The 27,423-nt window shown below is 46.0% G+C and overlaps 2 protein-coding genes across 2 annotated transcripts in view; one reads left to right on the forward strand and one right to left on the reverse strand.

Moving 5' to 3' along the window:
- Positions 1 to 27,423, forward strand: part of LOC104413724 (CUB and sushi domain-containing protein 2-like) — a 188,317-nt gene that overhangs the window by 67,023 nt on the left and 93,871 nt on the right. The window contains exons 4-5 of the mRNA XM_010024797.1: positions 1,574 to 1,768; positions 8,038 to 8,245. Of these exons, the coding sequence (XP_010023099.1) occupies positions 1,574 to 1,768; positions 8,038 to 8,245 (403 nt within the window). The remainder of the gene's footprint in view (positions 1 to 1,573; positions 1,769 to 8,037; positions 8,246 to 27,423) is intronic.
- On the reverse strand, positions 26,520 to 27,008 carry LOC104413723 (high mobility group protein B2-like). Its single transcript, XM_010024796.1, has one exon. The coding sequence runs from the start codon at positions 27,006 to 27,008 to the stop codon at positions 26,520 to 26,522; it is 489 nt and encodes a 162-aa protein (XP_010023098.1).

Genomic DNA, 27,423 nt, shown 5'->3' on the forward strand with positions numbered 1-27,423 from the left:
GTCTGTTGGAGCTTGTACCTGCGGAAGGTGGCCTGGGGAGACCGGAGCCCAGCGCTGTGTTCCGGGGTGCTGGCTGTGCTCTCCTGGGCTGCTCCTCTGCACGCAGGTGGGTGCTGGGAGCCTGAGGTCACAGCAGAAGTAAAGAGCAGCTGAAGCAATGCAGGAGTCGGGATGTGTGTGCCACTAAAATTAATGATGGTTGAGGTGGTAGGGCTGCATTTAATCTGGAAGTGGGTTAACTAGAAAACAAGGTGGTCCAGCTGGGTGCAGCCTAATCCTGTGTTCATTACAGATCAGACTGTGATTTCCCTGGCTGTGAGGGATGCTGCCTGTGTGCCTGCCCTGGAGAGCACTCTCAGGGCACTGGGACTCACCCTGGGGCTGCTGGTGGAGGGAGATAGAACAGGGAATGTTCCAGTCTCGATCCCATAATCCTAAAGCACTGTCCCCGGCAGGACAGAAAGGTAAAAGGTAGTGTCTTTGTATTGCTTAGTGTTAGGGATTTATGCTTCATTTCAGAAGCTTGCACACAGTTTTGGTTGTATTTTATTCTGCTGCATGCTGTCTACACTAGCATATCATTTTCCTTTTAATCTTCCCCTTTTCCTTGGCAGAGCTGCAGAATAAGCCTCCCTTTGCTCGTAGGAATTCATCTGGTTTTGTTCATGCCCCTGACAAAATTGTTTCCAATGAGAAACCATCACTCAGCTTTGAATGACCATGTTCTCCTTCCTGTGATGTTTCAGCCTTAATGAAAAAGAACTACAATACAAGATGCTGCAGATGGGCCTGATTCAAATTTGATTGTGTCATTCCTAGGCTTGGTTGCCCTTATTGGGTTTTATATTGGGCTTCAAACCCGTGCTTTGAGTGCATCTTTTGGGAGTGGCTTATGGAAACCTACAGAGTTTTATTTAAATTCTCTGGAGCTGCTGTAAGAGGCATTGGTTAAGGATTTACCTGCACTTTAGCTGTAACTTTGCCACTTTATATTCACGTATTCTATATTGGACTGTATTTTGCCTTCAGTGGAGCTGGGTCCATTCTTGAGAGTCTGGTTTGATGTGTATGTGTGAAATCCAAATTAAACCCACAGTGCAATGAAGTTTAAATCCTGTAATGTTAAAATGCTGCTCTTTTGTCTAGGCAATGGCAGAACCTGTAATTAGCAACTGTCTTCTGCGTGGCTCTAAGGTACAACAAGCTGTGCTTACATTGCATATTGAGGTGCCCCACAAAGGTTGAGTGAGAAACAGAAATTGCAGTCAGCTGCAGCTGTGTTAAATAGAACTGCGGAGGGAAGAGGGAGCCTTTGGTTGGGAGATTTGATCTTGCTTCTGGCTCAATAGCTTGGAGAGTGATTTTTGCTTCCTTGGTAGAAATGGGACTTAACCATTAATGGTAATCGGCCTCATGAATGCTGGTGCAATCCAGCGGGGCGAGTTTTGTGGTTATTTGCTCTGCACATTTTAAGTGGTGTATTTGCTGTGAGATGAGACTTCCCTTGGGATTCTTCACCTGATGGCTGGGTTCCAAAGCACTGTCTCTAACCAGAAACAACTTTCTTTGGCAGTTCTACCAAGTCATACGTGCGGAAATCCAGGGAGGCTGCAGAATGGGATTCAGCAAGGGACAACGTTCAGCATTGGGGACAAAGTGAGATACAGCTGTAATCCAGGCTTCTTCTTGGAAGGACATGCCTTGCTCACGTGCCAGGCCAACTCGGAGAACAGTGCCTCCTGGGATTTTCCTCTCCCCTTCTGCAGAGGTAAAGTGAATTCTCTTCATCTGGAACAGGCCACAGTGAACCAGGATTTAATGAGCTATTTGGGGGAGGGAAAAACTTCATGGACTGTAAGCTCAATGTAAAAGACTTGAAAACTAAATGTGATGTAGTTAATATTGAGGTTCCTTTTTAATGGATTCCTTAAAATTGCCAGGGTTTGTGTGAATAATAGGAAGGCTGTGAAGTGCTTGATGTGTTCAAACTGCTGCACGGCTACTTTAACTTCAGTTTCTTTATTTCGTTTCTAACTTCATTGTCAGAATTGGCCCATCCCTGGCAGTGTTCAAGGCCAGGTTGGACACAGGGGCTTGGAGCAACCTGCTCTAGTGGAAGGTGTCCCTGCCCAGGGCAGGGGTTTGGAACTGGATGAGCTTTAAGGTCCCTTCAACACAAACCAGTCTGGGGTTCTTTGTCTAACATCTGTGCAGGGAGGGGGAAGCAGGAGCAGCACCCATAAGATCAGGTGCCTTCCCAAGACCATGCGGGTTTTCTAGCTCAAACACCAGAAAATGAACTGGGTGTTGTGGTTTCTGCAGTGTGGGGCTGGCTTCCCTCGTGCCACCTCCACAGTGGTTGTGGTGCTTTGCCTGTGCCGAGCACTGGTGTCTGCGCTGCAGCCTTCACTTGGGGTGCTGTATGGAGGTGGAGTCTGGTCGTGGTTGAGGGGGTTGGCCAGCTCTCCTACAAGCCCTTTGGGTAGGGAAACTTAGATTCCTTGACCAGGATAGAGACCTTCTTGCTAATCCTCTGGGGTGACAAGGAACTAGAGAGTCTGTAAATAAACAAGTGTTGGTGGTGTTATACCAAAACAGTTGCTGCTGTTTGAAGTCTTTTCCCTTCAATTCCTCGTGCACTTCAGTAGAGCATCTTACATTGATCCTTTTTATTGACTCTGCGTGTGCAATCAATCAGCAGTTCTAAGCTGTAGCATAAATCTTGAATTTAAAGTGAGCAAATATTGTTTGCTTGGTGTGTTTTTAATGCTTGCTTGAATTGGTTATACAGCAGTAATCATAAACCAGTCTGTGATTCTGGGTTGAAGGGACCTTAAAGCTCCTCCAGCTCCAACCCCTGCCCCAGGCAGGGACACCTTCCGCTAGAGCAGGTTGCTCCAAGCCCCTGTGTCCAACCTGGCCTTGAACACTGCCAGGGATGGGGCAGCCACAGCTTCTCTGGGCACCCTGTGCCAGCGCCTCAGCACCCTCCCAGGGAAGAGCTGCTGCCTCAGAGCTCATCTCAATCTCCCCTCTGGCAGGTTAAAGCCATTCCCCTTGTCCTGTTCTACAGGCCCTGTCAAAACTGATGCCCCGGAGCCCCCAGTGATGGTGGGTTCTGATACACTCCAGAGTAGAGGAATGTTCAAATCCATGGTGCTCGCATCAGTGCTGTGGGAATTGCTCTGGTGGCAGCAAAATACCCACTTGGTCAGGTGCCTGTGCAGCAAAGTGCCTGCAGATTCCTGGAGGTTGCTGCTCCTTTTTCATAGACCTGGTCCTGATCCTTGCAAGGCGTTTTTTGGCATCGAGAACCAGAAATCTTCTCATGTAACATTTATATCTAGTTCCAGGAAAGTACAAAGCAGCAAAGAGTCTGCAAATGAACTTGCTGAATTAGAAAATCAGCTGAACTCCTTCCACTAGCAGTAGGCTTTCAGCAGGCAGAGGTTTGTGCTTGGCTGATAAACAGACTTTAGTTGTTGCAAGGGGCAAAAGGATTTGCATACTGACAGCTTTATGCCACCTTCTGCAGGGAAAATAGTGGTTTCAGAGCTCTTGCCTGAAGAAGGATATGTATTTCCCTGAGAAAAAGCCTTTGTGGCCTTTGTAGCTTATAATTAATAATATTATTACTAATGTAATATTATAAATAATTATTAATACTGGCTTACTGGCGATTGTCACCTGGAAGTTTGTTAAATGTCTTAGTGCATATTATTTTATTCTCTAATATACTTTGGGGATGGGTCATGCTGGTGGGTCAGATCCCGACAAATGGAGAAGTGTCCCTTAGCACTGATGTTAAAATCCCAGGAGCTGCTTTGGGAATAAGTAGACTTGGCTAATGTCACTGCAGAGGCCAGCATTTCATCTGGGGACTCTGCCCTTTCCTCCTTCCCCTCCTCTCCGCTATAATGGTGAGATAAGGGTTGAAAACAGTGCAGGTTTTTACCATGCTGATTGATACCCTCTTCTGGTTTCATTTTGCTCTTCTCTTTGTGCTTGTCTTCTGCTTGTAACATCCTTTTCTACATGTTAGTGCCCTTGTCTCTGTTTCAGTCTTCGTGCATTGAAATAATTGAAGATGCAAAGAAATGCATGGCAGAAAAGAGTAAGAAACAAAGGTGTTTGGGAGGATGTGCCATGACAGCACCTCTGAAGTAGTGCTGTGGCTGCAGAGGATTGGTCTGCACTCCCTTTACTCAACACTCCATTAATGCACTTGGGTTCTTTATAAAGGACAAGTGTAACCTCAGTGAGGAAGGAAAGTAGGAAGGAATTCCAGATGCAGAAAGAATGGCTTGGTGAGAAGTGTCTGTGCGGAGCCAGTGAGAGTAGCTGGTGCTGCAGCTCGCCAGTGGCTTTGAAAGCACAGTTATATCAAAATTGATTCTTGTACTCTGAGCTAAAAGAGACTATAAATTCAGTCTGCACAGACTCTGCTCTCGTGAGTTATGTTTCTTGCTTACGTGGCAGGAAGGATTAAACGGCAGTGATCTCATTCAGGGAGCACCCAAGCAGCAGCAAATGACATCTCCATGCTGGTCTGTGAAGCAGGAGCTGGGTGCTTCAGCTGTGGCCGCCCAGAGCAGCTTGGCTGTGCCTGGTAGACCATGTGTAACTTGGATTTGCCTCGAGGACTGAAAGTCCTCAGCAAGTCTGGGTCAGACTGTAAAGTCTGGACTAAGCTGACACTTATTCCATCTTTACAATGCATGTCAGAAATATCTGCAGTGGTTTCCTCATTGCATTTTGTGTGGGTTTACACCCTTTCTGTCCAGTTGTTCTGTATGCACAATGAAACGAGGCCTCGAACTTCATCTAAATGGGGCTTTAAGCAGAGTCCTACAAGTCTAGCTGTATTTTTATCTTGACAGTTGGCATGCTGCAGGCAAAACCCCAGCAGTCTTGGAATGCTGCTTCTGTTCTGCTGTAGCCACAGAAGGAACAACCCTCACCTGGGTCTGTGTATTTCAAATAAAGCAAAATGGTTCATTCGAAACACGCAGAGAGTATCTGGAAACATCGGGAGCTGTTTTGTAACGCACCTTCACACATGTGGAGAGGAGCCTTGCCCAGATTGTTTGCTGAATTTAAGTAGAACTGATGGGTGTGTGATTGTGGCAGGCAGCTGAGTGCAGATCCAGTAAGCCAGCTGAACAGTGGAGCGCTTGCAAAGCTACATTTTAAGCGTATCAAATATGTATAATCTCATTAAAAGTGGTCTGTCTTACTAGAACTCAAACAGCTGCTTAGACTGCACTGTGCCCAGAGTAATTGAAGGGCTGTTCAGGAAGATTGTAGAAGATTTTAGAAGCTGTTTAAACAGTAACAACCTCTACAAAATTAGCAAGTGTCTCTTTAGCAGTGGATGGGAAGGGAATACGTTTTCCATTTAATATCTTTTGCAATGAAAAATTTTCAAAGAATTTAAATAAACCCTTTCCTTTTAATAATAAAAATGAAAAGGCCCAACCCAGCAGACTGCTGCTACATCCTCTGCTGCTGTAAGTTACCTTGGTCTTGTGAAAAGTCCCCTTGTTTAAAATGTCGAACATATCACTGAGTCTAAATTCTTGAGCATATTTCCCATCCCCTCCTGTATTCTTTCTAGTACAAGAACAGCTTTAAATTACCAGATCCAGCCCCAGACTTCCCAGACCCCCATAGTAAACGTGGCTGAGAACTTGCCAACAGGAGTTGCTTCTTCCAAATCCTGGTTGCCTTTGCTCTTGGGTGTGTTGTGTTGCTCTTGTTGTGTTGTGTTCAGCTCCGTAGACCTGAGCTGCCTGAATCCATGGTTATAGTGAGAAACAAGTGTTTGGCCCAGAGCACCCGTGCCCTCGAACATGGTGTTTGCCTGCAGAGGCTGGACTGCTTGTGGGTTTTTCATGGTAGGTTTGCAGGACCTTGCTGCAGAGGTGCTTTGAATGGCTGCCTAGGGCAGGCAGGCAACAGTAATGTTTGGCATGTTCTGTAGGAGATCACTGCCCCTCTGGAGGAAAGTCTATCTTCAGAATAAACTGCTTATTCAGATACCTGTGCCTTGTTGAAGCAGGTAATGACCTTGCTCCTGCTTTGCCTGTCTTGCTGCTGGGCACGTGATCTGGGAATGCACTTGGCGAAGAATCTTTTCTGCATCTATTTCTTTCCAGTGTCTGCAGGGACATTTGTTCATGAGAAACTAGGTTTGAACATTCCAGTAAACTGGTGAATTGTGCTTATCTCCTTTGGCTGGAATCCATTCATCCTCTAAAAAGCATTTTCATTCTGCCTGTCGTGGGGGAGGCGTTTGGAAGAAGCCCTTTCACTTCTTGAGTGGACCTTCTTTGGAGGTCCCCCTGTCAATCTAGTATATGGTGCATTGAAGTTTGAAGGGTTTTCTGGTGCTCGGACTAGATGGGAGATCTTTCAGCCTAAATTGATGGTTCTAACTGGACTTCAGTGTCTGTGAATAACTTTAATTCACTGACAATACAATTACAGCAAATAGGTAACTTTGTAGTAGAGCATTGAGCTGGGACTCCAGTGGCCTTGTTCAGTTCTGGTTTTGGCTGCTGGAATGGCCCGGGAGCAGTTTTGTAGCTGCCTGTATATCTGGGGAGTTCTAATCATGTTTTTTCCTGCCTTTCGTGCTTGCTGTGAGCTCTGCACATGCCACCCCAGTCAGCACGGATGCAGTTGCAAAGGGCCATGGTCTCCACCAGGACTTAGGAGGTGTCTTCACCTCTAAGACTTCTCATTCTGCTCGTTCAGGTAGCTGGATGCCCTGGGAGAGCAGATGGCCAGAAGGAGAAGTTGCCATGTGTTTGTCTTACTTTGTCTTACGAGTTTGAAGGTGCAAGTTTCAGTTCTGCTGATAAACCTCACTGGCAGCACAAAACGCTATTGCCTGGAATGGTTTAAAACCTGAAGGACCCTCCTGCAGGATTGTCCTGCCCTTTCCCTAGGTGCCAGAGACACCATTGCACTTACTGAATGTTCTCCCCTGTGTTAAATCTCGGTTCGGAGGGGGTTGTTTTAAAAAGAGGTTGTAATGAAAATAAATGTGATGTAAAGCCCCAAGCTCCTTGACTAAAGCATCTGAAATGCTGCTCTGTAACATGTTGTAAAGTTAACAGGCTTTTCCTAGCAGCGTTCCAAAGAAATGCGGAGCTGATGCAGCTGTGTATGAGAGGAGTGAGCTGCCCAAAAGAATTCCTGGGTTTCCTTTGTCTTCCTGCCCATGTTTTCTTGAGATCCTCCTCTGTTAATTGCTCCTGCTGATACAATTCAGGATGTAAAAATGAAAGAACTTGCAGCAAACAGGAGATCCAGTATGTGACGGGGAAGTGTCACTGCTGTATTGCTGAGCAAGGAGTTACGCTTTTACCACTGATTTTGGTAAGAACATTAAAAGAAATCAGAGCAAGTAAAGACCTGTAAGGCAGGTGTGTGGGATACTCCACTCCTTTTCTGTTAGATCTCTATTAAATACCATACTTGTACTCCAAGTCCTGTTGTTCCAACCCTTGGGGTGTTCCTGTTGCTGATGAAGGTACTGAGATCTATCTGGAACCTGACCTCTCTCCTCACTGTGACAGTTGTCACGTATCTGTGAATCCTTTCTTGGTCACTGAATTCCTGGTGTTTTTCCTCCTGCTTGGCTGGCTACACAGATGGGAGGGAAAACAGAAAACACCTCAGCAGGAAAAAAACTCAGGCAAAAACCATGAGGAGATAGTGTCCTGGCAGTGAGATGCGTTAGGCTGAGAACCATCAGAAGCTCTGTCAATTGGGGTGTTTAAAATGAAACTGAACGAATCCCTACTAAGTGTGTGGTGGGGAATAAGCTGGCACTTGCCAGGAGACACTGGCTGACCTGATTGGATTTTGCATTCCCAACATCTTTGTCTCTTAATAGCGTGTAGTAAAACACATCCCGACAAAAGCGATGTGGCTTTTAAAGCTTTGATTTGATTTGGGCATATTCTTTTTTGATGTTCTGCTTTATGCATTTCTGCAATATCTGATCAACTCACACTCTGTTTCCAGCTGATGATGCCTGCGGAGGGACTTTGCGGGGACAGAGCGGGATTATCTCAAGCCCTCATTTTCCTTTGGAGTATGGCAATAATGCAGACTGCACGTGGACTATTCTTGCCGAGCCTGGAGACACTATTGCTCTGGTTTTCATGGATTTTCAGCTGGAAGATGGATATGATGTTTTAGAAGTTGCTGGAACAGAGGGATCTTCGCTCTGGTGAGTTACTACTGCCCATAATTCATTGTGGCCTGTACAGTCCTGTAGTACCTGCTGATGTTTTGTGTGTGCAGGTACAAACGTTCCAGCATGTTCAGAGTGAAGAGAGTTCGTGCCTGAAGGAGGGTTGTTCCCTGTTATTTCCAGTCACAGGTCGTAGCTGCTTCCTTCTAGTGAAACTCCCTGGGATGCTTTTTATTTGCTTGGCAAACTTTGCAGTGACTATTACCTACTTTAAATCATATTCTCTTCAATAAGATTTCATAGTGTAGCTGGTGAGAAGAAATAAGGAATTTAAAAACAAGCAGCCAAAGGAACCATCCAGCACTTCAAAGCCCAGGAAAACCCCCTCAGACATTGGCGTGCTCAAACCTTGCTTTTGCTAAATTATTTTCTGATTATTGCTAAATCTGATGCTGACAAGTTGACTTTACTGTTAATGAACTTCTGGCAAATGTTTCTGCAGATCGTTTTGTCCTTTAGGCAGAGACTGAGCACAGAATTTCAATCCCCTCATCCCTTTGTCTGAGTAATGCTTTCAGAAATAGTGCTTTTATGTATAATAAATGCCACACTGGTTTTTTCTGATACATAAGAGCTACCCAATGGTTGGGGCTCTGAAGTCTGAAGTGAGGGCTTGCAGGAGTCTGGTGTATTGCTCATGTTGCTTTTATAGGAAAGGCTAACTCTGCCTCTGGTTGATGTAGACACTGTGATCTCCTGCACTGGGAGTGCACTCAACAAACAGCTAAAAGCCCTAACGAGCAGCAAATGAAGGGAAGTAGCCTTAAACCTGACATCCCTCTGGAAGGGAGGAATTAAGCATGTGAAATAATGAGGTGTTGCCTGGGATCTCAGCGGGAAGCTAAATTACGATTATTTATGAGGATTCTGTTGCAACCACAAATAATGTTCATTTAAGTAATTTATACGTGCCTGGCAATTATAGGGGAATAGGATTTGAATGTTTAGGATGTATTGATGGGAGAGAAGTTGCCATTTACCATGTACCAATTGTTTACTGTTCCCAGGACCCCTCTGAAAATTAGATGTTGCTGTTTCATAGAAAAAACCCTGGGTTTATTAACATGTGTTAATATTTTAGGGCACTGTTGGTTTTTAGCCATTATATACAGCAGCAAGGATCAGTCATCTGTGGTATGTGGTAGAGATGAATGTCGCTAGTTAAGAAACATTATTCAGCCTGGAGGTGTTGCTAGTGCAGCACTGTGTCTTGTCGTACCCAAAATAAAACAATGCCTGTCAGAGGGAACCTGCTGCAGAGAAATTAATAAACTACCCATAAATACAGTGTGGTGGAACTTTAAAAATGGCAACTTAGAAAAATAAGCCCTTTGACTTTCAGTAGTAGTTGTATGTGCACATGCAGTCCCTTGGAGAGGAGACCTAGAAGCTATTTTAAAGGTAGTATGTTCTGTGGACAGCAGTTTGGGGGCCTTGTCAGAGGGAATAATGATGTATTTTCTTTCCTTCTTCCCCACCAAGTGCCCGTGTCCTGCATCTGTAATGATGCCTTTCCTTCAGGTGGGTTTTTGGTGTGAGCTGGATGAACTGTGCTTGCTGTAGCAGGAGGAGGCTCCTGTTTGATGGGCTGGTGGAGCGACCCTGGCACACAAACACCAGTTTCATCCAGGGCTCCTGACTGCAGCCATTCCTGCTTTGAGGCTCATCCTGCATCTCTCTAGCACCATGAAACGCAGGCAAGATAAACGTACCAGTCAATTCAAAGAGATCTCATTTAGTATTCTTGAGAAGGAAACTTTTCAGTCCCATAAGCAGAATTACAGAGAGTCTTATTTTGAATTTCATTTTTCAAAGCCGGCCTTTGACTCAGAGCCTGCTAATTAAATTCACATTACTCAGTTTTCAATAATTTTTGCCCATAGGGGGGAAAAAACCGGTGCTCCTATCTCCTCTTTAAACATGTTGATATGATTCAGCTTGAAAATATAGCGAAAACCCTTTCTTCCCCTCTGTCTGGGAAAACCTAGTTTTAATTATTGGTAGTACAGCAGGAAGACATGCAGCCAAGTAAAGCATTCTATTGAAGCATCTTGTAGCTAAATATTTCATTTCCTAAGCATTATGAATAGTTTTAATCTTGTTTGAGATGTACACAAATAAAATGAAATTTCAGCTCCTATGTATTTCCAAGCTCTGGAATATCATCTATGGTGGTATTTATGAGACCACTAACTTGGCGCATTAAGTAAGCTTGACTTGGCCTGTGCTTACTGAAAATCTCCTATGTTGTCATTCATCCTCCCCTCTTTAGAAAGCAGATGCTTTGTTGGTTTTGATGAGCCTGGTTCCTTTAACCCTCTTGCCTTCAGCAGTATCCACAGCCGTGTCCAAATCCTGCAATAAGTCTTGAAAGAGAAAGGGCACTGCAGGTCTAAGCGTCCATATGTCAAGCAGAGCAATAGAGGTTGAGTAGCTATTTGAGACATATTAATAAAGTAACACATTTACAGCTCTTTTAACTGCTGTTGCAGCTTCTGTCATGGGACCTTGGGCCTGGGTTTCCTTGACAGGTGAGAAATAAAATGCTACTGAGCAGAGAACAGGAGGGGAAGAAAATAGCAGTGTGAAAAAGAGCCTGTCAGGCTAGAAAGGACCTTGGGGGGGTCTCCAGGCTAGAAGGAGAAATTGGAAGGGTGGCAGTAGCTGCCCTCTTCTCCTTTGAGGTTGGCTGGAGCGGCCTTTCAATCACAGCCCTCCTCTGCCAGGGCAAGGATGTGCTCGGACAGGGATCCGGTATATATGTTCTGTCATTATTCCCAGACTTTTTCTTGTCTTCAAGACTTGGGGTTCTCTTCCCCCTCATTTTCTACTAGCTGAGAAACCTGAAAGGATCAATGACATTCTTGTCAATAAATACATGTAAAAGAAGAAAATCCCCCAAAGCATCTTGGGCTGCAGTCCCTGAGGGGCTGAGCTCTGTTTTCGGTGTGCTCTGTGTCAGTGTTTGTTCCGAGCTCACTAAATCTTGGGCTGATGCTTCTCAGGAATGTCTCCTGATGACGGTTGTTCGTGGTACCTGTTCAAAGCTTTCTCCTATGGCCAACATCCCTGCGGGGGCTCAGCTCCGCTAAAGATAGCAGAGGGTTTCAAGCTGAGCACCCAAAATGTGCCAAGACAGAGTCTGATGGTAAGGACCTCTCCAGGCTGGTCCTGGGTAGCACTGAACCCCCTCTGTGTCAGACATGTCCCAGCCTCCCGTTCCCTTTAATAGCTCAGTGATTACTCTGGAGCTCTGGGCAGGTTTGACTGGGTTTAGAACACTGTGTAGAGAAATTGGGGTTGTCCTGTGGAGCAATTGCTTGGCTGCGCTCTGAGCACACTTCATGGAGGGTAAGTTCTTGCTTTCTGTGGAGGCAGAGGTGTGTATTTCCTCTGTTTGTGCATATTTGCTGTAGTTGAAGTATATGCAAACAATGAAAATGTGCTTGTCTGTCTCTTGCGCTTCTTTCCATCATCCGTTCAGGTCTCCTGTAGCTGATCTGGGACCTGTATCTAATATTAGGCATAATGACTTGCATTATGATTATTAAAGCGTTGTGCTGCTATTGCCAGAGAAGGTGGTGGGTAGGAAGTGACTAATAATCCAATTTACGTGTGTTTAGAGGATTCAGTAAGATCAAGTGTGCGTTTTGCTGGGTGTAATGCGGGTATTTAGCAAAGAACGTTTTTGCAGTCATTCCCATAGAGCTGAAGCAGGTGAGAGAGCTCTTGGTTCCCTATGATCCTCCTCTTGACTGAGTTATTCTACCTTGTGGAACGCAAGTCTCATCTTAGGGGGGTGGCATCGTCTGTCATGTTGCCCCTCTGCTGCCCTCCCACTCTTTGAGCTTTTCCTTGTCATTTCCCCAGGAAACGTTTTGCTTTGACTTTCTGTAGCTGATCCCATGCCAAGTGAATGCAGGGGGAGAAGCAGGGCTGCACGTGGGTACCTGCCGAGCGTTCCTGTCTGAATCCTGTTCCTCCTCTTCAGTCTCCCATCTTCATTTTGACTCTCAGCCTTGGAGCCGTGTTTTGCTTGTCTCACACAAATGCTTTCCTTCTCCTTTGGACTATTTTTGCAGTTAATTTGGGTAGAATTTGGTTTCAGCTTTGTCTTTTAATTTCCTAGAAGCAAATGTGCCTTAATGTGTGTGTGTGTATTTTGCATGGCTTTTCTAGCCCAGCTGTGTCTGATGTGAAGGCAGCACAGGCATCTCGTTCTGCTTTACTATGGTACACAGGTGCTGAGCAGGGGATAAAAGGGACCATGTGCTGGGGTGGGCCTCGGAGGAGAAAAATACCATGGTTTGTGTTGGAAGGGACCTTAAAGCTCGTCCAGTCCCAACCCCTGCCACGAGCAGGGACACCTTCCACTAGAGCAGGTTGCTCCTGAAGAAAAATACCATGGTTTGTGTCGGAAGGGACCTTAAAGCTCGTCCAGTCCCAACCCCTGCCCCGGGCAGGGACACCTTCCACTAGAGCAGGTTGCTCCAAGCCCCTGTGTCCAACCTGGCCTTGAACACTGCCAGGGCTGGGGCAGACACAGCTTCTCTGGGCTGAGGACCCTTGAATTTAAGGTTCTTCTGGTTAATTCCAGGATATCTTCCTTTCTGGAGCTGAGCACAGGAGACTCCATTCAAACATCACCCTTTATGGAAAAGCGTTTGAGAAGTTCTCTCTCACTGCTGTCTTTCTGCAGAGAGTTGAGTTGGGGAAAGAACTGCTGGAGGAATCACCTGTGTTTCAGCAGCTCCTTGTCACTGCTGCTGACTTTATTTCTTTCCTTGTCATTATCTGCAGTTGACCCTTCCCTCCCCACCACCTTTGTCTGTCTGCCAAGTGGTTTCTAATACTCATTAAGGTTCTTCTATGCGAGATCTGCTCTGTGCTTCCCTCTTGATGCCAGGTAGTTGGTACCACTGGCCAGGCTAATCTGTTAGCGCATCTTGTGCTCTCCTCTGAGAGATTAGAGTACCTGTTGTCTTGAAGGTCACTGTTTCAGATGATGATAACGTTGGTTGGCAAAAAACTCCTCTGTGTGTGCTTCTAATGAACCAACCTATTTTCTTTATATCAAAGCAGCTTCTGATCCTTAGATAGCAGTCTTGGAGCTTTCAGCATCTGTTTTCATCTCAGACCTCAGCTGATTTCTACTGAAGTCAAGGGAAAGACTTTGGCTCCAAAAGGACAGTGAATTGGGCTTTAATGAATCGACACTTGGTGAAGTGGTTCCTTGTGCTGCCACATTCCAGCTCAGGAGCCCCGGGTCTGCATCTGCTGCTGGTACAGGTTAGTGGGACAGCACTTGCAGGAATCATGCTTTGTATTGCAATCACCAACTGCCAGCATGGGTGGGAGCCGAACAGGGACCCTCCGCGTGCTTCCCACTGCTGCTGTTCCTTGCAGATTGCCTGATGACTGCTTTAAAGTGAGTTTTATCTCACATTTGCCACTTCCTTCTCGATTTTTTTCCCAGTCAGTAATTGCTTTTATTTGAGCACTGACAAGCGTGATCCTGCCCAGGCTGCAGGGGGCTGAGGACTGGAGCATTATTGTGTGTCTTCAAATAACTTGTTTCATCACTAGTTAAAGCCTCGAGAATGTCAGTGTGAAAGTTTTCTTTTCCTGTGCAATAAATTCAGCTTCCGTGTTGCAAGAGCAAGTTAACTACTGGGTACTTTGTCTGTAATGCTCAGATGTTTTTCTTCTGTGGTAATATTTTGCGTAGGACTGAGAGTGAATAAAAAATGTGCATGAAATGGCTTTTGAAATCCCTGCATAAATGCCAGTTACATGTTTGTTGGGATCTGGAAAATAGACTTTCTTGTTTGATGCAGTTTAATTCTATTTTTTTACTCATTAAGCATTTATAGTGCTTTTCATTAGAAACAAATCCTACACAGGCTTTAAAGCTGTGAAACATTGCTTTGGTGGGAAATACTCCCCTTTTCTCTCAGAAGGTGGTTAGAAACCAGACCTCATTGAGGCAGCCTGCAGCTCTCCTTGCTGATGGGGCTCTGGTGGTCCCTCGCTGCCTCTGGTGTGTTCCTGGGATGTAGCAGCCTTTGTAGTTGCTGTATGACTCTTCAGGCCTGAATTTGAATACAGATCTGCAACACGGAGAACAGGATTTTGTAGGTCAGAAAGCTGATGCCTGGCACTGGGTGCCTGGTTCTTGGTGGTAGCTGAGTGGCAGAGCTGGTTGTGGATGCGAACAATTCATGAGCATCTTGATGGCTGTTTTGGAGTTAAAGGGCTGATGATGCTTTGTACAATGTAGTTTCTGTAGTGTTGCTCATTGTCCTGCAGCTCCTGAGCCTGTTGCACTGCAGAAGCAGCTGGAAAATTCTGGAAGAAAGAGCTGCTCAGGGTAAGATGTCATTTAAAGACGTTCAGCATGCCTGCCCGGTAGGAAAGGGAAGATTTCAGCTGTCTCCCAGCTGAGAAGGAGGACTCGGTTTCCAATCCGTGCAGCTCCATCCCGCGGCCTTAGCGTGGCCGAGCACTGGGTGCAGGACTCTCTTCCCAAAGCTGCTCCTGGTGCTTCCCAGAGCCTGAGTGAGCCGCTTTCCTGCCAGGAGCGTGGCAGGGAGAGAGCCTTCTTGTGACAAATGACAAGGAAAGGCCCTCATGACCTCTCCCACTCATGTTTCATTCAATAAAACATGATTAGATTTCGTATACCACTTTCTGGCTAATCTTATTTTTCCATGCATTAATATGATTAATTCTGTTTGCTCGATAGCAGAGAGCATTTCATGAATATTCAAGATGGCTTTTTAAGCCAAGGCAGAAGATGGTTTTAGGCTGAAAATTACCCTCATCGTGTTGTAATTGTCCTTTTTTACCCTGATTTCTCCTCCTTTGTTGTTTGGTCACCTTGGAGGCAGAGTGAACCCTATGTGGAGGCTACTGTGGTGTGGATGGCACGTGAAGGGATGAGGTGTGGGAATGCCTGGAGCGTGGGGGAGAATCCCTGAAGGTTACTAAGTGAAGAATTAATATTTAGCTGGTTGGGTGCTGGATGTAAACACATGTTGGAAGATAAAAAAAGTCTTGTTTGCAAGAACCCTCAATACCTGCGAGCTAAAGAGTTGTTTTGAAACAGACCTCGTGTGGATTAGTGTAACACAACAGGCTGAAAGCTGGGAACAATACTGGTCATCTCTGGATGTACCTTCTGGATGTGACCCGATGTATGAGTGACCATGTTGATTGTAAGCTGGTGAATAAAACTGCTATTTGGCAGGGGAAGGAGGCTTCATGAAAGGACAAATGATGTCACAGGTTGCAAAAAGTTGGACATGGAGGTTTCTCTTCAACACACCGTGTCCTTAACACAGCGGGACACTGATTTCCTAGTTTAAGCAGGGATTTGGACAAATGGTGGTGGGAAGGATCACTGGCTTCACTTAAAGGTGCTTCCAGAAGATGTCTTTGCCTTCCCATTGTGTTTCTTCTTGTTCAGAAACTGATTCCTGCCATTGCCGTGCTGGTTCCACTGCTGCTGGAGCCAGCTGAGGAGATGCAGCTGCAGAGGGGTCTGTCTCCCTTTGCAGAGCTGTTTGCTGTGTTGAGGGAGTTGCATTTGTGTGTCAGAATCTGTCTGCCAGAGCTGATAATGGTTGTGTTTTACACTGCTCACCCTTATCTACAACTTCAAAGTGAAGGAGCAGTGACACCTCTGCAGCTGTTCTCCTGCTTTCAAAGACATCTTTCTGCTGGGGTTTCTTTGTGGACCCCTGCTTTGTGGATGCTCTCCTGTGTTTGCATGTTGTGTTAAAGAATGGAACGCTTTTGTCTTCGGATGTCACCTGTTTCACTAAATGTGTTTGAAATGATCTTTGCCTGCTGTTTCCTTCCCCAGGCTCCCTGCAGCTGCTTCCCACCTGCGCCCAGCTCCTGGAGCTGCTCTTGGTGTGCTGTCAGTGGAAGTCACCACCGAGACGCTCAGTCTGGTGCCGAATTCATCTCTCAAGTTTAAATTGATTTTTGGATGCCTGATGCTAGCACATCTCATGTACTGTGATTAAACTACAGCTCCCTTCGAATTTGCATTATATTCTAATTCGTGAAAGTGGAGGGAGAATTGCGTTTACCATAGTTTGCATAAGCTGAAGTTGTTGAGAAGTGTCATTTTGTGACAACACTCACATCATGCGTCTCTCCAAACTGAGGCTGATATTAGCTGCATTCCTTCAATCTGTGGTTTACTGGTGGCCTTGGCAGTGCTGGGGCATGGTTGGGCTTGATTCCATGGTTCTAATCTAGGCAGGTGTGCTGTCGGTTTATACTCGGGCACAGCGAGGAACTTTATTTTAGAAGCTCTTGGTCTGATCTTCACGCTTGAACAGCATCACCACCCTTCCCTATGTGTTCTTAGAGACAGAGAGGTGGGGAGGTGGAGAGTAGATGTGAAGATAGGGAGGAAAACTTCAGTGTTTCAAAGATGAGAGAAACACTGATGTGTTTCACTGCAGTTCCTCTCACCAGGACAGATTCAATAAAGTGTTACCAGGGCCATCGCTGCAGCCATGGAAATGGAAAAACTAGTCAGGTTAAGAATTAGAGTGTTTTCAGAGCTAGCCCATTGTATTTGTTAAAACATCCTGACGTATCTCTATCTGTGACGTGTGTCTTGACAAATATGATGGAGTACAAAAGCATCTGCCCATGGTAGGGGGGTTGGAACTAGATGGTCTTTAAGGTCCATTCCAACTCAAAACCATTCTGTGACTGATATCAAGGGTTTGGAGTCTCATGGCTGGTGTATTTTGCTGCTACTTGGCAGCATTTTGTTTTGTCAGGGCAGGTTGTGATCTCTTTAGCTCATGCTGAGTTTGGGTTTGGCAGTCTTGGCTGTTCTACAATATGGATGTTTGATTCTTCCTTCCAGGGACCTGTCTTGGATTGATAGTAGAGATCAGAAAGATGCCAGTGCATCAGTAAATATCAGAAGATTAGTAATAGAGAAAATGCTGTCAGCAGCTGATGACTCTCTTTCTGTCCACAGTAAGCTGGAATTTTCCAGGACTGGGAAATTACGGTGCTCCACTGATGTCTTTTGTGTGAAGGCAATTCCTGCCTTGTAGGAATCTGAAAAGGCAAAACACAAGTAGCTGCTTCCCCACCACTGTCGTGACCCTTGATTTGCTACGTGTCAATAAACTGTGAAGAGTTGCTTTGTCAGCAGTGACTGGAAAACTTGATGATCCTTCTCCATGCTTTTTAAATAAGCATGTTGGTTGGATGCTTCCCAGTTGGAGCACAGGGGATATACCCATCTCTGTTCTTTCCTTATCCCTTTGTCTTCATTCTGCACTTGTCTAATTTTCATAATCATCTTTTAAATGATGGAGCAGTTCAAATTAGCTCTTTTAGTCAGAATTACCTGCGTTAAAGATCTCCCTTAAAAAGAAAGGCATAAAGGTAATTAATTGCTTCAGTTATAATAATGTGGCTTAGCTTGTGGGTTTCGGTTAGAAAAATCTGCTTTTGATAAGTCAGCTGTTCATGAAGGGGAAAAAATAAAAGAGCTTCAGGCTGGAAGCTGGCAGGAAGGAACCTTGAAATAAAGTTGTTCTTTCTCTAATGTAAGAGAATAAATTAACACCATTGATCCTGGAGCAGTGCCCTGTGCTCGAGACAGCCGGGTGGGCAGAGGGGGGAGCACGGGGAGGATGGGTTTTGCCCAGTCACAGATGCTTTATATGACTTCAAAAACCAAAGGATGCTTGTTCAAAGCCATGGTGGAATTTCTGGAGGTAGGAAGAAAGTTGAAGGGAAGGGAAAACTAAAGGAAAACTCTTGAAAGAGGTTTCAAAGCCAGAATGGGCAATGTTGGATGCTGGGGTGCTGCAAACCTACTTGATGTGAGCAGCTCAGAACCCACAGTAATGGTAGAAGGGAGGAAAGGTTGACCAAGTGCTGGCTTCAGAGCTGCCTCCTTTCCCCTTCTGAGCTTTGAGTTGGTGCATCAGGGAGGGTCCCCCCGGCCGGAGCAGGCAGGAGGTGGCACCGGGTGATGCTCTGGGTCACAGGGCTCTGCTCTGCTGTTCCTTTTGTTTTCCTCCTGCTGCCTGGGGTAAGTACAGCTTCCTGTGCTCTGTGCTGCCTGTGGGTGCTCCTCAGGATGAGAGGTGCTGCTGGTCACTGCGCCCATGTCCCACTGCAAACCCAGGCACTGGTGCTGTAATGTCCAATGAGCCATCCATGAGTTTTGCATCTTATGCTTTTAAATGGTACCAGAAGTGCAAGAGCCTCTTACTCCAAGCCAAGCACAGGGATTTGAAAAGGCTCTCTGATTTCTCGTTGTAGTTAATGGGCTGTATGAGGCGTATTGTGGGAAGTGGTTCCCGACTGGGAGAACATCCCATACAAAAAGCTCGGGCAGCTCTGTCTGCTTTGCTTGGTGCGTGCACAGTCATTGCAGGTAGAGGGAAGCTCAGTAAAAAGCTCTGGGTCTCTTTAATCTCAGATTATGCGTGTTCTGATTTGAGCCTCATCGCTGGTTTAAGAAAGAAAAAGCTCATAATCATCTATATTGTCACATTCTTTCTAAAACTAAACCCAGCTTTAAATCAGCAAATGTTTAAGCAGGAGGGTCTGTGTATTGCTGCTCAGTGTCTGCCATGTCCCCACTGCGCCTTGACAAGGAACTCAAAAGTAGGAAGACCTCAAGTGCATATCATTCAGAGCATGTTGGCATTGATGGCTTTTTCCTTAGACCTCTTAAGGTCTCTGAAGGATTCTTAGCATGACATTAATCTGTTGGAGTTTTTCTGGGCAGAATAAAATCCCTTTTACATTCTGCAAGCCTGGAATATGTGTAAAATGGAGCTTGCAATTAAGATGCATTTTGAAGCAAGTTAGCAGAAGTTTTGTTAATGTTTAACGTCTTTATGGGTGCCATTCCTTGTAAATAGTGAACTAATTGAGTCCAAAGGGACAAAACAATAGATTCTGCATTTGCTGTGGGTGCCAGCGCTCGCTTTGCTTTTGGCACTGCTGCTCTTTGTGCGAGTTCTGATTTCAATAAGTTGCCGAGAAAGTAACTGTTCTGCTTTTTATGCCAAGTTATCAAGAATCCATCTTCTTAAATCTCGGAAAGACTGCGGGGAATCTTTGGTACCGAAGGCTTGATGCTGCTTACCCCCACTGACCCCGAGGCTCTCGCTGCAGCGAAGTTTGGGAGACTTACAGTGGATTTGATTTTCATTTCCCTTCTACATATTCTCTTAAGACAACTTGCAGCTGCTCTGGGTGTATGGAAGTCTCGGAGGTATCCTGACGTTCACCCTGAACTTGTGAGGTTTCCTTACCTGAAACATAAACAAGTCTGAAATGTTTGGAATTGTGAATTTCGTGTTTCTTCTTCTCCTTAAATATTTTTCCTGGGATATTTTCTTAAGCGGTTTATAGGTAGGAATCAAAGCAATGGAAAAATATTGGAGTGTGTGAATAAATGAAACCAGAACCTGACCTCAGCACAGCTTTGAAACCACCTTTACCTTGTAAGTTAGAATACGTCAAGGTTTGCAGCCGTAGTGGTTTGTAACACTCTGCCCAGGAAAGTCATATTGAACTAAAGTTGAGTACAATAAAGCGAGAATGTCTTTCAGAGGCTGCAGGCTCTGCCATGGCTGCAGCAACCCTCTAGTGCTATAAACAATGGACAGCTTGGAATTGGTTGTTAATGGCTCCTTATTGATTGAAAGGGTAGAAAGTTCATGTAAACTGTGGCTAATTCTGGTAATTTCCTTGAAGATTTGACTGCTGCGGAGCTATAATTGCTGCACCAGGCTCTGACTTATAAGTAGCAATGCTTATAAACCCGTTAATGTACGGTGCTGATTTCAGTAGTGAAGCTGCAAGGTTGCTTTGTAAGGCCACTTGAGCCACGGCATCTCAAGAACTGACATGGCACGTGTAACGCTGAACTCCTGCAAGGGAGGTGCTCGGGTCCTCGGTGATGTTGGTGGCTCGTGTTGAGCCTTGGCCTCCAGGACCCTCAAGCCTTCATCTGCAAAGCTTATTCCAGCCAGTGAGCCCCAGCCTGTGCTGATGCAGGAGTTCATGTTCCCCGGGGCTGATGCAGGAGTTCATGTTCCCCTGGGCTGGAACGTCATCTTTCCCTTTGAACCTCCTGGGAGCTCTGTCTGCCTGTTTCTCCAGCCTCCTGAGGCCCCTTAGGGTGTCAGTGCATCCATCTGGTACATCAGTTAGTGTTGTCTGCTGTGTCCCATCATCCAGATCATTAATGAAGGTAGAAACCAGTATTGGCCCCGTATTAACTATAGTGTAAAGGTGGATTTCAGCAGAATGTGGACTCTCGATGTCTCCCGCCTTTCTCTGAATGCTTCACAGTCAGTTTAATTTCAGGCTGAAGCGTGTGTTTCAGGATTCCTTATCCGATCAAACACTTGGAGATACAGAGCGAGCGCACGGAGCAATCAGCTCCAGTGGCACAATTCACATCGCTGAGGAGACTGAGCGGGAAAGTTGCAGCTTGATCTCCTCTGAGAACCTGGAAGAGGAACTGTTAGAGCAGCAAAGAGCACACAGAAGGCAGGTACAAAACCAAAGTAAAACCTGCTGCCAGAGCCTTTAAGTAGTTGACAGTTTCTGCAGTTGGAAGACTTCACATTGTGTTAAGGTCATCCACACAGACTTCCTAAAAGGGATGTTCTGCCCTTGTACAGTTCTTATTCTGCTGTCTTGGCAACTTTAATATGTCTGCTCAGGTTTTACAGGCCCCTTCATCTTCCCAAGAAAGCACATTGAGTGGTGCTCCCTTTGCTGGTCACTGGAGGGAAGAGACTGGCCCAAGGCCCTGCCACTAACCTCAGCCTTAGTGCGGGGTTCTGATGCTCAGCCCGTTCCAAGCCCTTGCAGAGGGAAGGATGGACGTGTCTGTTCTGTCCTAGCCGTGTGTGGTGCGTGCCTGTGTTTCTTTCAGCATCACGATGAAGTCAAGCAGTGAACTCTTCATTGATTTCTCAAGGAACAAGGTCATCCTGGGATTTCCCCTTCCCTTAAAATGGAATCTTTGCTGAACCAACTTGTGAGGGTTGTTCATCTCATGCATGTGTCACAGCATCCTCGATGGTGGTGTTCATGGGCACGTGCCCAGAAGAGGAATTAATATCTTCACCCTCCTGATCTGGCCAATATAGCGGATCAGCCACATAAATTAATGAACAGTAACAGGCAGTTGTGAGGTTATGGCTTTGCCACCCCTGTCTCAGCCAAGTCCTGTTACAAGCAACTGCTGGGACTCTGCAGCTCATTTCCAGTTGCTGTTGGATAGGTTCTCCAGTTTCTTGTGGATTCACGAGTAGGTAGTTATACATTGAATTTATTATTCATTTACTTGAACTTCTGTGTGTACTTTTGTTGTTTACTCTTCTAGGAAGCATAAAGCTTTTTTGCAATGAGAGTGGTGGAAAACAGACTTTGAATCAAACAATTTATTGAGCATATTTAATATTATCTCAACTGGTGCCTGTGGTCTCCTAAATGGTCATCTGATGAAATTTTTCTCATGTAGAAAATCATAGAATGGTTTGGGTTTGAAGGGACCTTAAAGAACATCACGTTCCAGAAGAAACTGGTATTAAGCATGTTCACATTGTGGTATTTTATGCATTATATCACCCCCTAGAGAACTGCCAGTCTCGTGCGTCTGCCCGACTGAACATACCTGCTGTGGTTTTACCCGAGGTTAGGAGGAGCATAAGCAGACACTTATTTTGTCCATCTAAATGATGAATTCTGGGAAAGACAAAACCGTGTCTGTCAACCTGCTGCTCTAATTGCACCTCTCATAACTGAGCACCTGCTTGTTTTGGTAGCTGTTACCAAGTGAAACAGATGGGTTTGCAGTTCGGTGGGAGTGGCACGCTTTTGAAGACCTGTTTCATTATCTTCGCTCTATTTTGGAATGAAGATGCCCTCTCACCAAGAGCTGCAAGGTCAACAGGCAGCCTCTGTGCTAAATACGTTTTCTTGTTGGACAGAGGGGGATGGAGGGAGCTTGTAAAACTGTAGTAGAATCCACAGAGCAGCAGCTACGTGCTGTGCCAGCGTGCAGGGGATGAGTTTGTTATCCCAGTGATTCGTGATGTACATCAAAGTTAACAAGGGTGACAGGATGCACTGCCTGCCTCGCCGATCCGTGCGGATGGGGGTGTGCTCTGTAACGCTCAGTCTGTGCTTTGGTGCAAGATGGACTCAGCAATAAGCTGTTGTGCTCTTCACCATGGTCCTGTGGCTTTTTTACCTTCTAGTAACTTGGTGTCTTTTTGGTCGCATTAAAACCAAGCTGTGAACAGAAGCAAGTTGTTGATTCTCTAAAACAAAAAGATTCTTTGCCAGGCAGTTATTGAGCAAAGAACTCTTCAAGTTTCTGATTTCTCTAACAGTTTAACATCTCACTTAACTCATGACAGGGCCCTTCTTCAAAGCCTCAAAGTTGTAACGAATTAATCTGCTCCTGACTAAGCAGAGTTTTGGGGAGGTCTCTGCCAGGCTTTGCCTGATTCAGGCTGCTGCAGATTGTTCTCAAAAGCCCTTTTGGGTGGCCAGGAGCTGCTGGGAGCCAGAAGAGGGGCCTGGAGTGGCTCGCTTCCCATTCTCTGCGACACAGCCACAGCCAAGGGCTTATGAACGTGCTGTGGCTGGCGTGGGCTTTTGCTGTAATCACTTAATTCTGTGTTCTTCTACTGTTTCCCTTAACTCTGAAACGTGAATAAGGCCAATAACTTATTAAATACACTGAGAGATGCCAAATCCATAGTGATGCGTCTGCTCTACTAAAAAACTCCACCGACCCCAAACAAGGGCTTTCAAAGGCTCAGCTCCTCACTGAAGCATCTATAAAGAATTGCAGTGCTTTGTGTTTCTGGGGTGCTTTTGCTTTTAGTCCCAACCTGTGTGATATACCCAGTGTGTCAGTGAGCTGCTGTGAGCAGGACTTCTCGTGGCTGTTATGCAGCAGGCAGGGCAGTGGTGTAGGCGCATTACTGCAGAGAACATCTATTAAAGGAACTTGCTCCTGAGAAATGCTCTGGTGCTTCCACTGCTCTTGAGAGCTTTTGGACAGTTGTCTTGTACGCACAGAGGAGAATATTGCTAACATAGGAGAATGGAGGCTAAATGAGGAGGTAGGATGAAGTGCTGTTGTTCCCAGTTAACAAGAGGGAACAATCTCTACAGAGATGGGCTTCTCTTGATTGCAGCAGGAGTATCAGTGTAGCAGCCACGTCTCCTTACTGATAGTTTTGCTTCTGGGCTCAGATGCATATTTTTTGTTTGCATGCACATAAATGGTGAGTGGAGTATGTGAATTTTGGCTTTCAGGGTTGTTTATCCAGGCTTTGAAGTTGGACCTAAGCGTGTAACGTCTGTGACCAATATGAGCAAGCGCTGCTGTGGTGAGAGACGTGCGTGTGCGCCCCGGGCCAGAGCACGGGGAAGTGGATTTCTGAAGGCTGTAGATAAAGACTGAACAATTCTGGCTCAGCCCCCTCATGGAGATGGCAGGGAAAGCAAATCCTTTCCAGATGGATCCGTTGGTGGGTCCCTTCAGCTCTCTTGCAGGGAAGACAGTCTAGCTCATTTTCTCCCACAGAAACTACAAGGTGTTCTTGACTCATTGTTCCCTTACCAGTGGCAACACAGGTAGCATTACGATAAGAATTGCATTACTAGATCTGTTATAACATCATTAACATCAGTTTTGAGTACATGAAAAGTGTGCAAAGACTTGTAGTGAGCTTAAATTGTTCCAATACTAAAAGGAACCAAGGGCTTCACTTAGAGTTTCGTTGTGTGCTTTCACTGCAGTGTGGAAAGCAGGTGAAGGAACCTACCACAGGCCTCCAAGGTATGTTCCTGCCATAAGAGTCATATTAATCATTTACCCCTCTTTCTCCATCACTTGCTCGCAGGCTCTTCAGAGTCCATAGCTTCCTTGCTGCTACTATGAGGCATCTCCAGAAGTGTTATTTATGATTATTAGTGCTTAGCTCCAACAGTTTTCATCTGTAGCCTATATGCCATTAGTGTGAAAGCAGATGCAGGTGAAAACCTCCACCAGTTTCAAGTGTACTCTTTTCCAGGCCCTCCTGTTTCCTCTCAGTGAAAGATTTCCCAGTGCAGGTAACTGGAATGTGGTATATTCTGAGCTGGCAGCCAGGGTTGTCCCTCAGCCTCGCAGACTGCATGTCAGCTGAAGAGCCTGGTGGGAATGGCCATACTGGGAGTTGGTTGGAGTGTGTGTTTGCAAAGCAGTGTATGTTTTGAGGCAGTGCTGCAGGTATTTGAAGACATTACTCACGATCAGACTATGATGTGCTAAATTGAGTGGAACCTGTGTGGCAGCTTCACAGAGCATGATTTTGCCTGAATGCCAGTTGTTTAGCAAGTTGAGAGATGGAAGACACAAAGATTCCATTAAAAGTATAATTGGATGGGTAATATCTTGGGCCTTTTTGAAGCATCTTTTTTAACCACTTCATATTTGTACTGTGCCAAAAATAGCTGCAGAGTCTGCTGTGGCCATCACGGGTGCAGCTGGGAATAGATTTTAATTGATAGATACTGTCAAGCTGTTAGCGGCTGTGCAGCCGTGAGAACCATTAAAGTGATATTTCTTGTCCCTGCTCCCTTAAACACTCTGCCACCAAGTCATAGCAGAGTATTAGTTTTTACTCAGTATTGTCAGCATTTGTACTCCTACTTACGAGGGGCATGTCCTGGGGGTTTAAGTTTCCAGCAGTGGCATCTGCTGCCTGCTGACTCCATCTCCCAGTATCGCAGTAGATGGTGCTAAGACCCTAACAAAGTCCATAATCATGGAATAGTTAGAGTTGGAAAGGACCTTAAAGCTCCTCCAGTTCCAACCCCTGCCCCGGGCAGGGACATCTTCCACTAGAGCAGGTTGCTCTAAGCCCCTGTGTCCAAGCTGGCTTTGAGCAAAGTACGCAAGGTGGCATTGAAGAAGGATCCCTTTCCCTGCTCTCTGCTGCTAATCTTGCCTCTTAAAAACAGGAAAAAAAGAGCCGTTTAAGAAGTGCCTGAGCAGGGAGCAGAGGACAGAGGCTGTGCTCGGGGACTGGACCAGCTGGTGGAGCATTGGGCTTGTGTGAGACACTTCCTAGAGTGTGGAGAGCAACTGAGCGCTCCCCAAAGTGCAGACTTTCCGAGATGTCACTGAAGTCAGATGACCTCTCGCCCAAGCAGTGCTTGCTGGTTACTTCATAAATAGCTCGGGACATCAGCCTTTCTATTACAGATCTAGTCTTTTGGATCAAATTTAGGATTCCCTTTAAGCCAAAGGAAGAAAGTCGAGACAGAGTTCTTTAAAGAAATAGGCACTGACCCTGGTGTGATATGTGCTGTGATTCTTCCTTTAGGAACTTGTAGAAAGGCTGTGGTCAAGAGGAGAAAGCTCTCTGGTGCCAGTCTTGGTCCTTCAGCCCTTCAGTGGGTTCCTGGGCTGGTTTGGATCTGAGTTCATGCACCTTCCCACAGTTTTCCGCTCCTCTCTGGCCTGCAGAGTTAGCTGTTAGTTATTCCTGGCCTCTGAGCAGAAGCCGCCATCCTTTCCAAGTGATGCTGCTGTTCAGCAAAGGCAAAAACCAGGACAAGCAAGTTTATTTCCATTTCATTGTTCAGATGGTTTATGTAGGACCCCCCCCCTGCATTTAGAAGTTACATACTGCTGTGTAGTACAAGCAGGTCAACAGCTACAGAGTCCTGGCAGCGGTGGAGAACCTTGTGTTTCCCTGAGGCAAGGCTGCGTTGGTTGTTGTGTCTCAAGCTCCAGGACCTCCTAAGTTAGGACCAGAATTCCATGTGAAGGAGCATGTTTTTAACTTGCTATCTGGGAGAGAAGAGGAGACAGAGAAGACTCATTGCTCTTTTCATTATGGATAAGCAGGAAACATCCATCTCTAGCCTGCACAAGCCTTCCTGTTGCCATCAGTATAGAGCCAGCTCTATTGATTCTGAATTACTGCCCTGCCTTGAGCCTCGTGGTTATCTTGTGTTTGCAGTTATTTCAGTAAGGCTCACGAACGTTGAAGCTACACAAGGAGCTGCAGTGGCGCAAGTGATGAAATGAAATTGCAGAAGGTCACAGTCTTATCAGCAAAGCAGAGCATCAAAGTCTTCATTTCCTCCTTCTTGTGTGGATGTTTTTCCACTGTGAGCTCCTCTCCTGGCTGTCTCTGGCTTGTGCCCTGGCCTATTGTCGTCTCCTTCGTTTTCTCTTCCTCAGGTACTCGGCCTGTTCTCTGTACCTATCTCTATCACTTTGTGGCTGTTGATGCCACATTTTCCCTAACGTCTTGGCCATTTCTACCGCTGTCAAGTCTGGATTTGATCTCTGAAGATTGGGACGATTCTTTGCCATGAAGAGAAAGAAAGGAGGGAGCGGCCGCTTGTCTGTGATGAAGCTAACGTGTTTCTTCTGCCGCCTTCTCTGCGTTTTCCTCACCCCCCTTAGAGCACCTGATGCTTTCTTCTTTGAGCGCCTGGGCCTGTGGCACTTTGCCGCCTTCTTAGAGTTCTTTTTCCCCTTCCTGGACATGGTTTTCCGTCTTCCTGACCTTTTCTTTGGAACCTCTCTGCTAGTTTCAGGCTCTTGGCTGGTCTCAACCTTCTTGATGAAGATGCGCAACAGCAGATGAGCTTCCTCCTTATTATCTGGGAGCTCGCCAGCAGGGTTGGTCATGCTGAGGTGGGCTGACACGTGTGGCTGCTTGTCCTCCCGTTTGGAGCGTGGTTATGTTCCCAACATGATGGTGAGGAGGAGGAGGCTTTGCCAGCCAGTGGGGTGGCTGCTGGAGCGCACTGGGCTGAGTGCTGGTGATGACTTCGTTGGGCACTTGTGACATCAAGTTCTCAGAGCCAGTAGGTTAGAGCCGGGCGTCCTTCCTCTGACTGTTGGCCAAAGGGGTAGGACGAAGTCACAGCTGGGGTGATGTAGCAGCTCTTTGCTGGCCTGGGATTGTGTTCCTCCCACGGTGCTGGGCTTTAGCTCCATTTAATGCGCAGGACGTTACAAATGTGTGTAATACCCAAGGAGATAACTGGTTGCCTCTAATTTTTTGTCATGATAAAATGTGAAGCTGCTGTTAGCTGCTGAG

This window comes from Nestor notabilis, unplaced genomic scaffold, assembly GCF_000696875.1.
Source record: "Nestor notabilis isolate BGI_N333 unplaced genomic scaffold, ASM69687v1 scaffold5272, whole genome shotgun sequence".
NCBI classification, from domain to species: Eukaryota; Metazoa; Chordata; class Aves; order Psittaciformes; family Psittacidae; genus Nestor; species Nestor notabilis.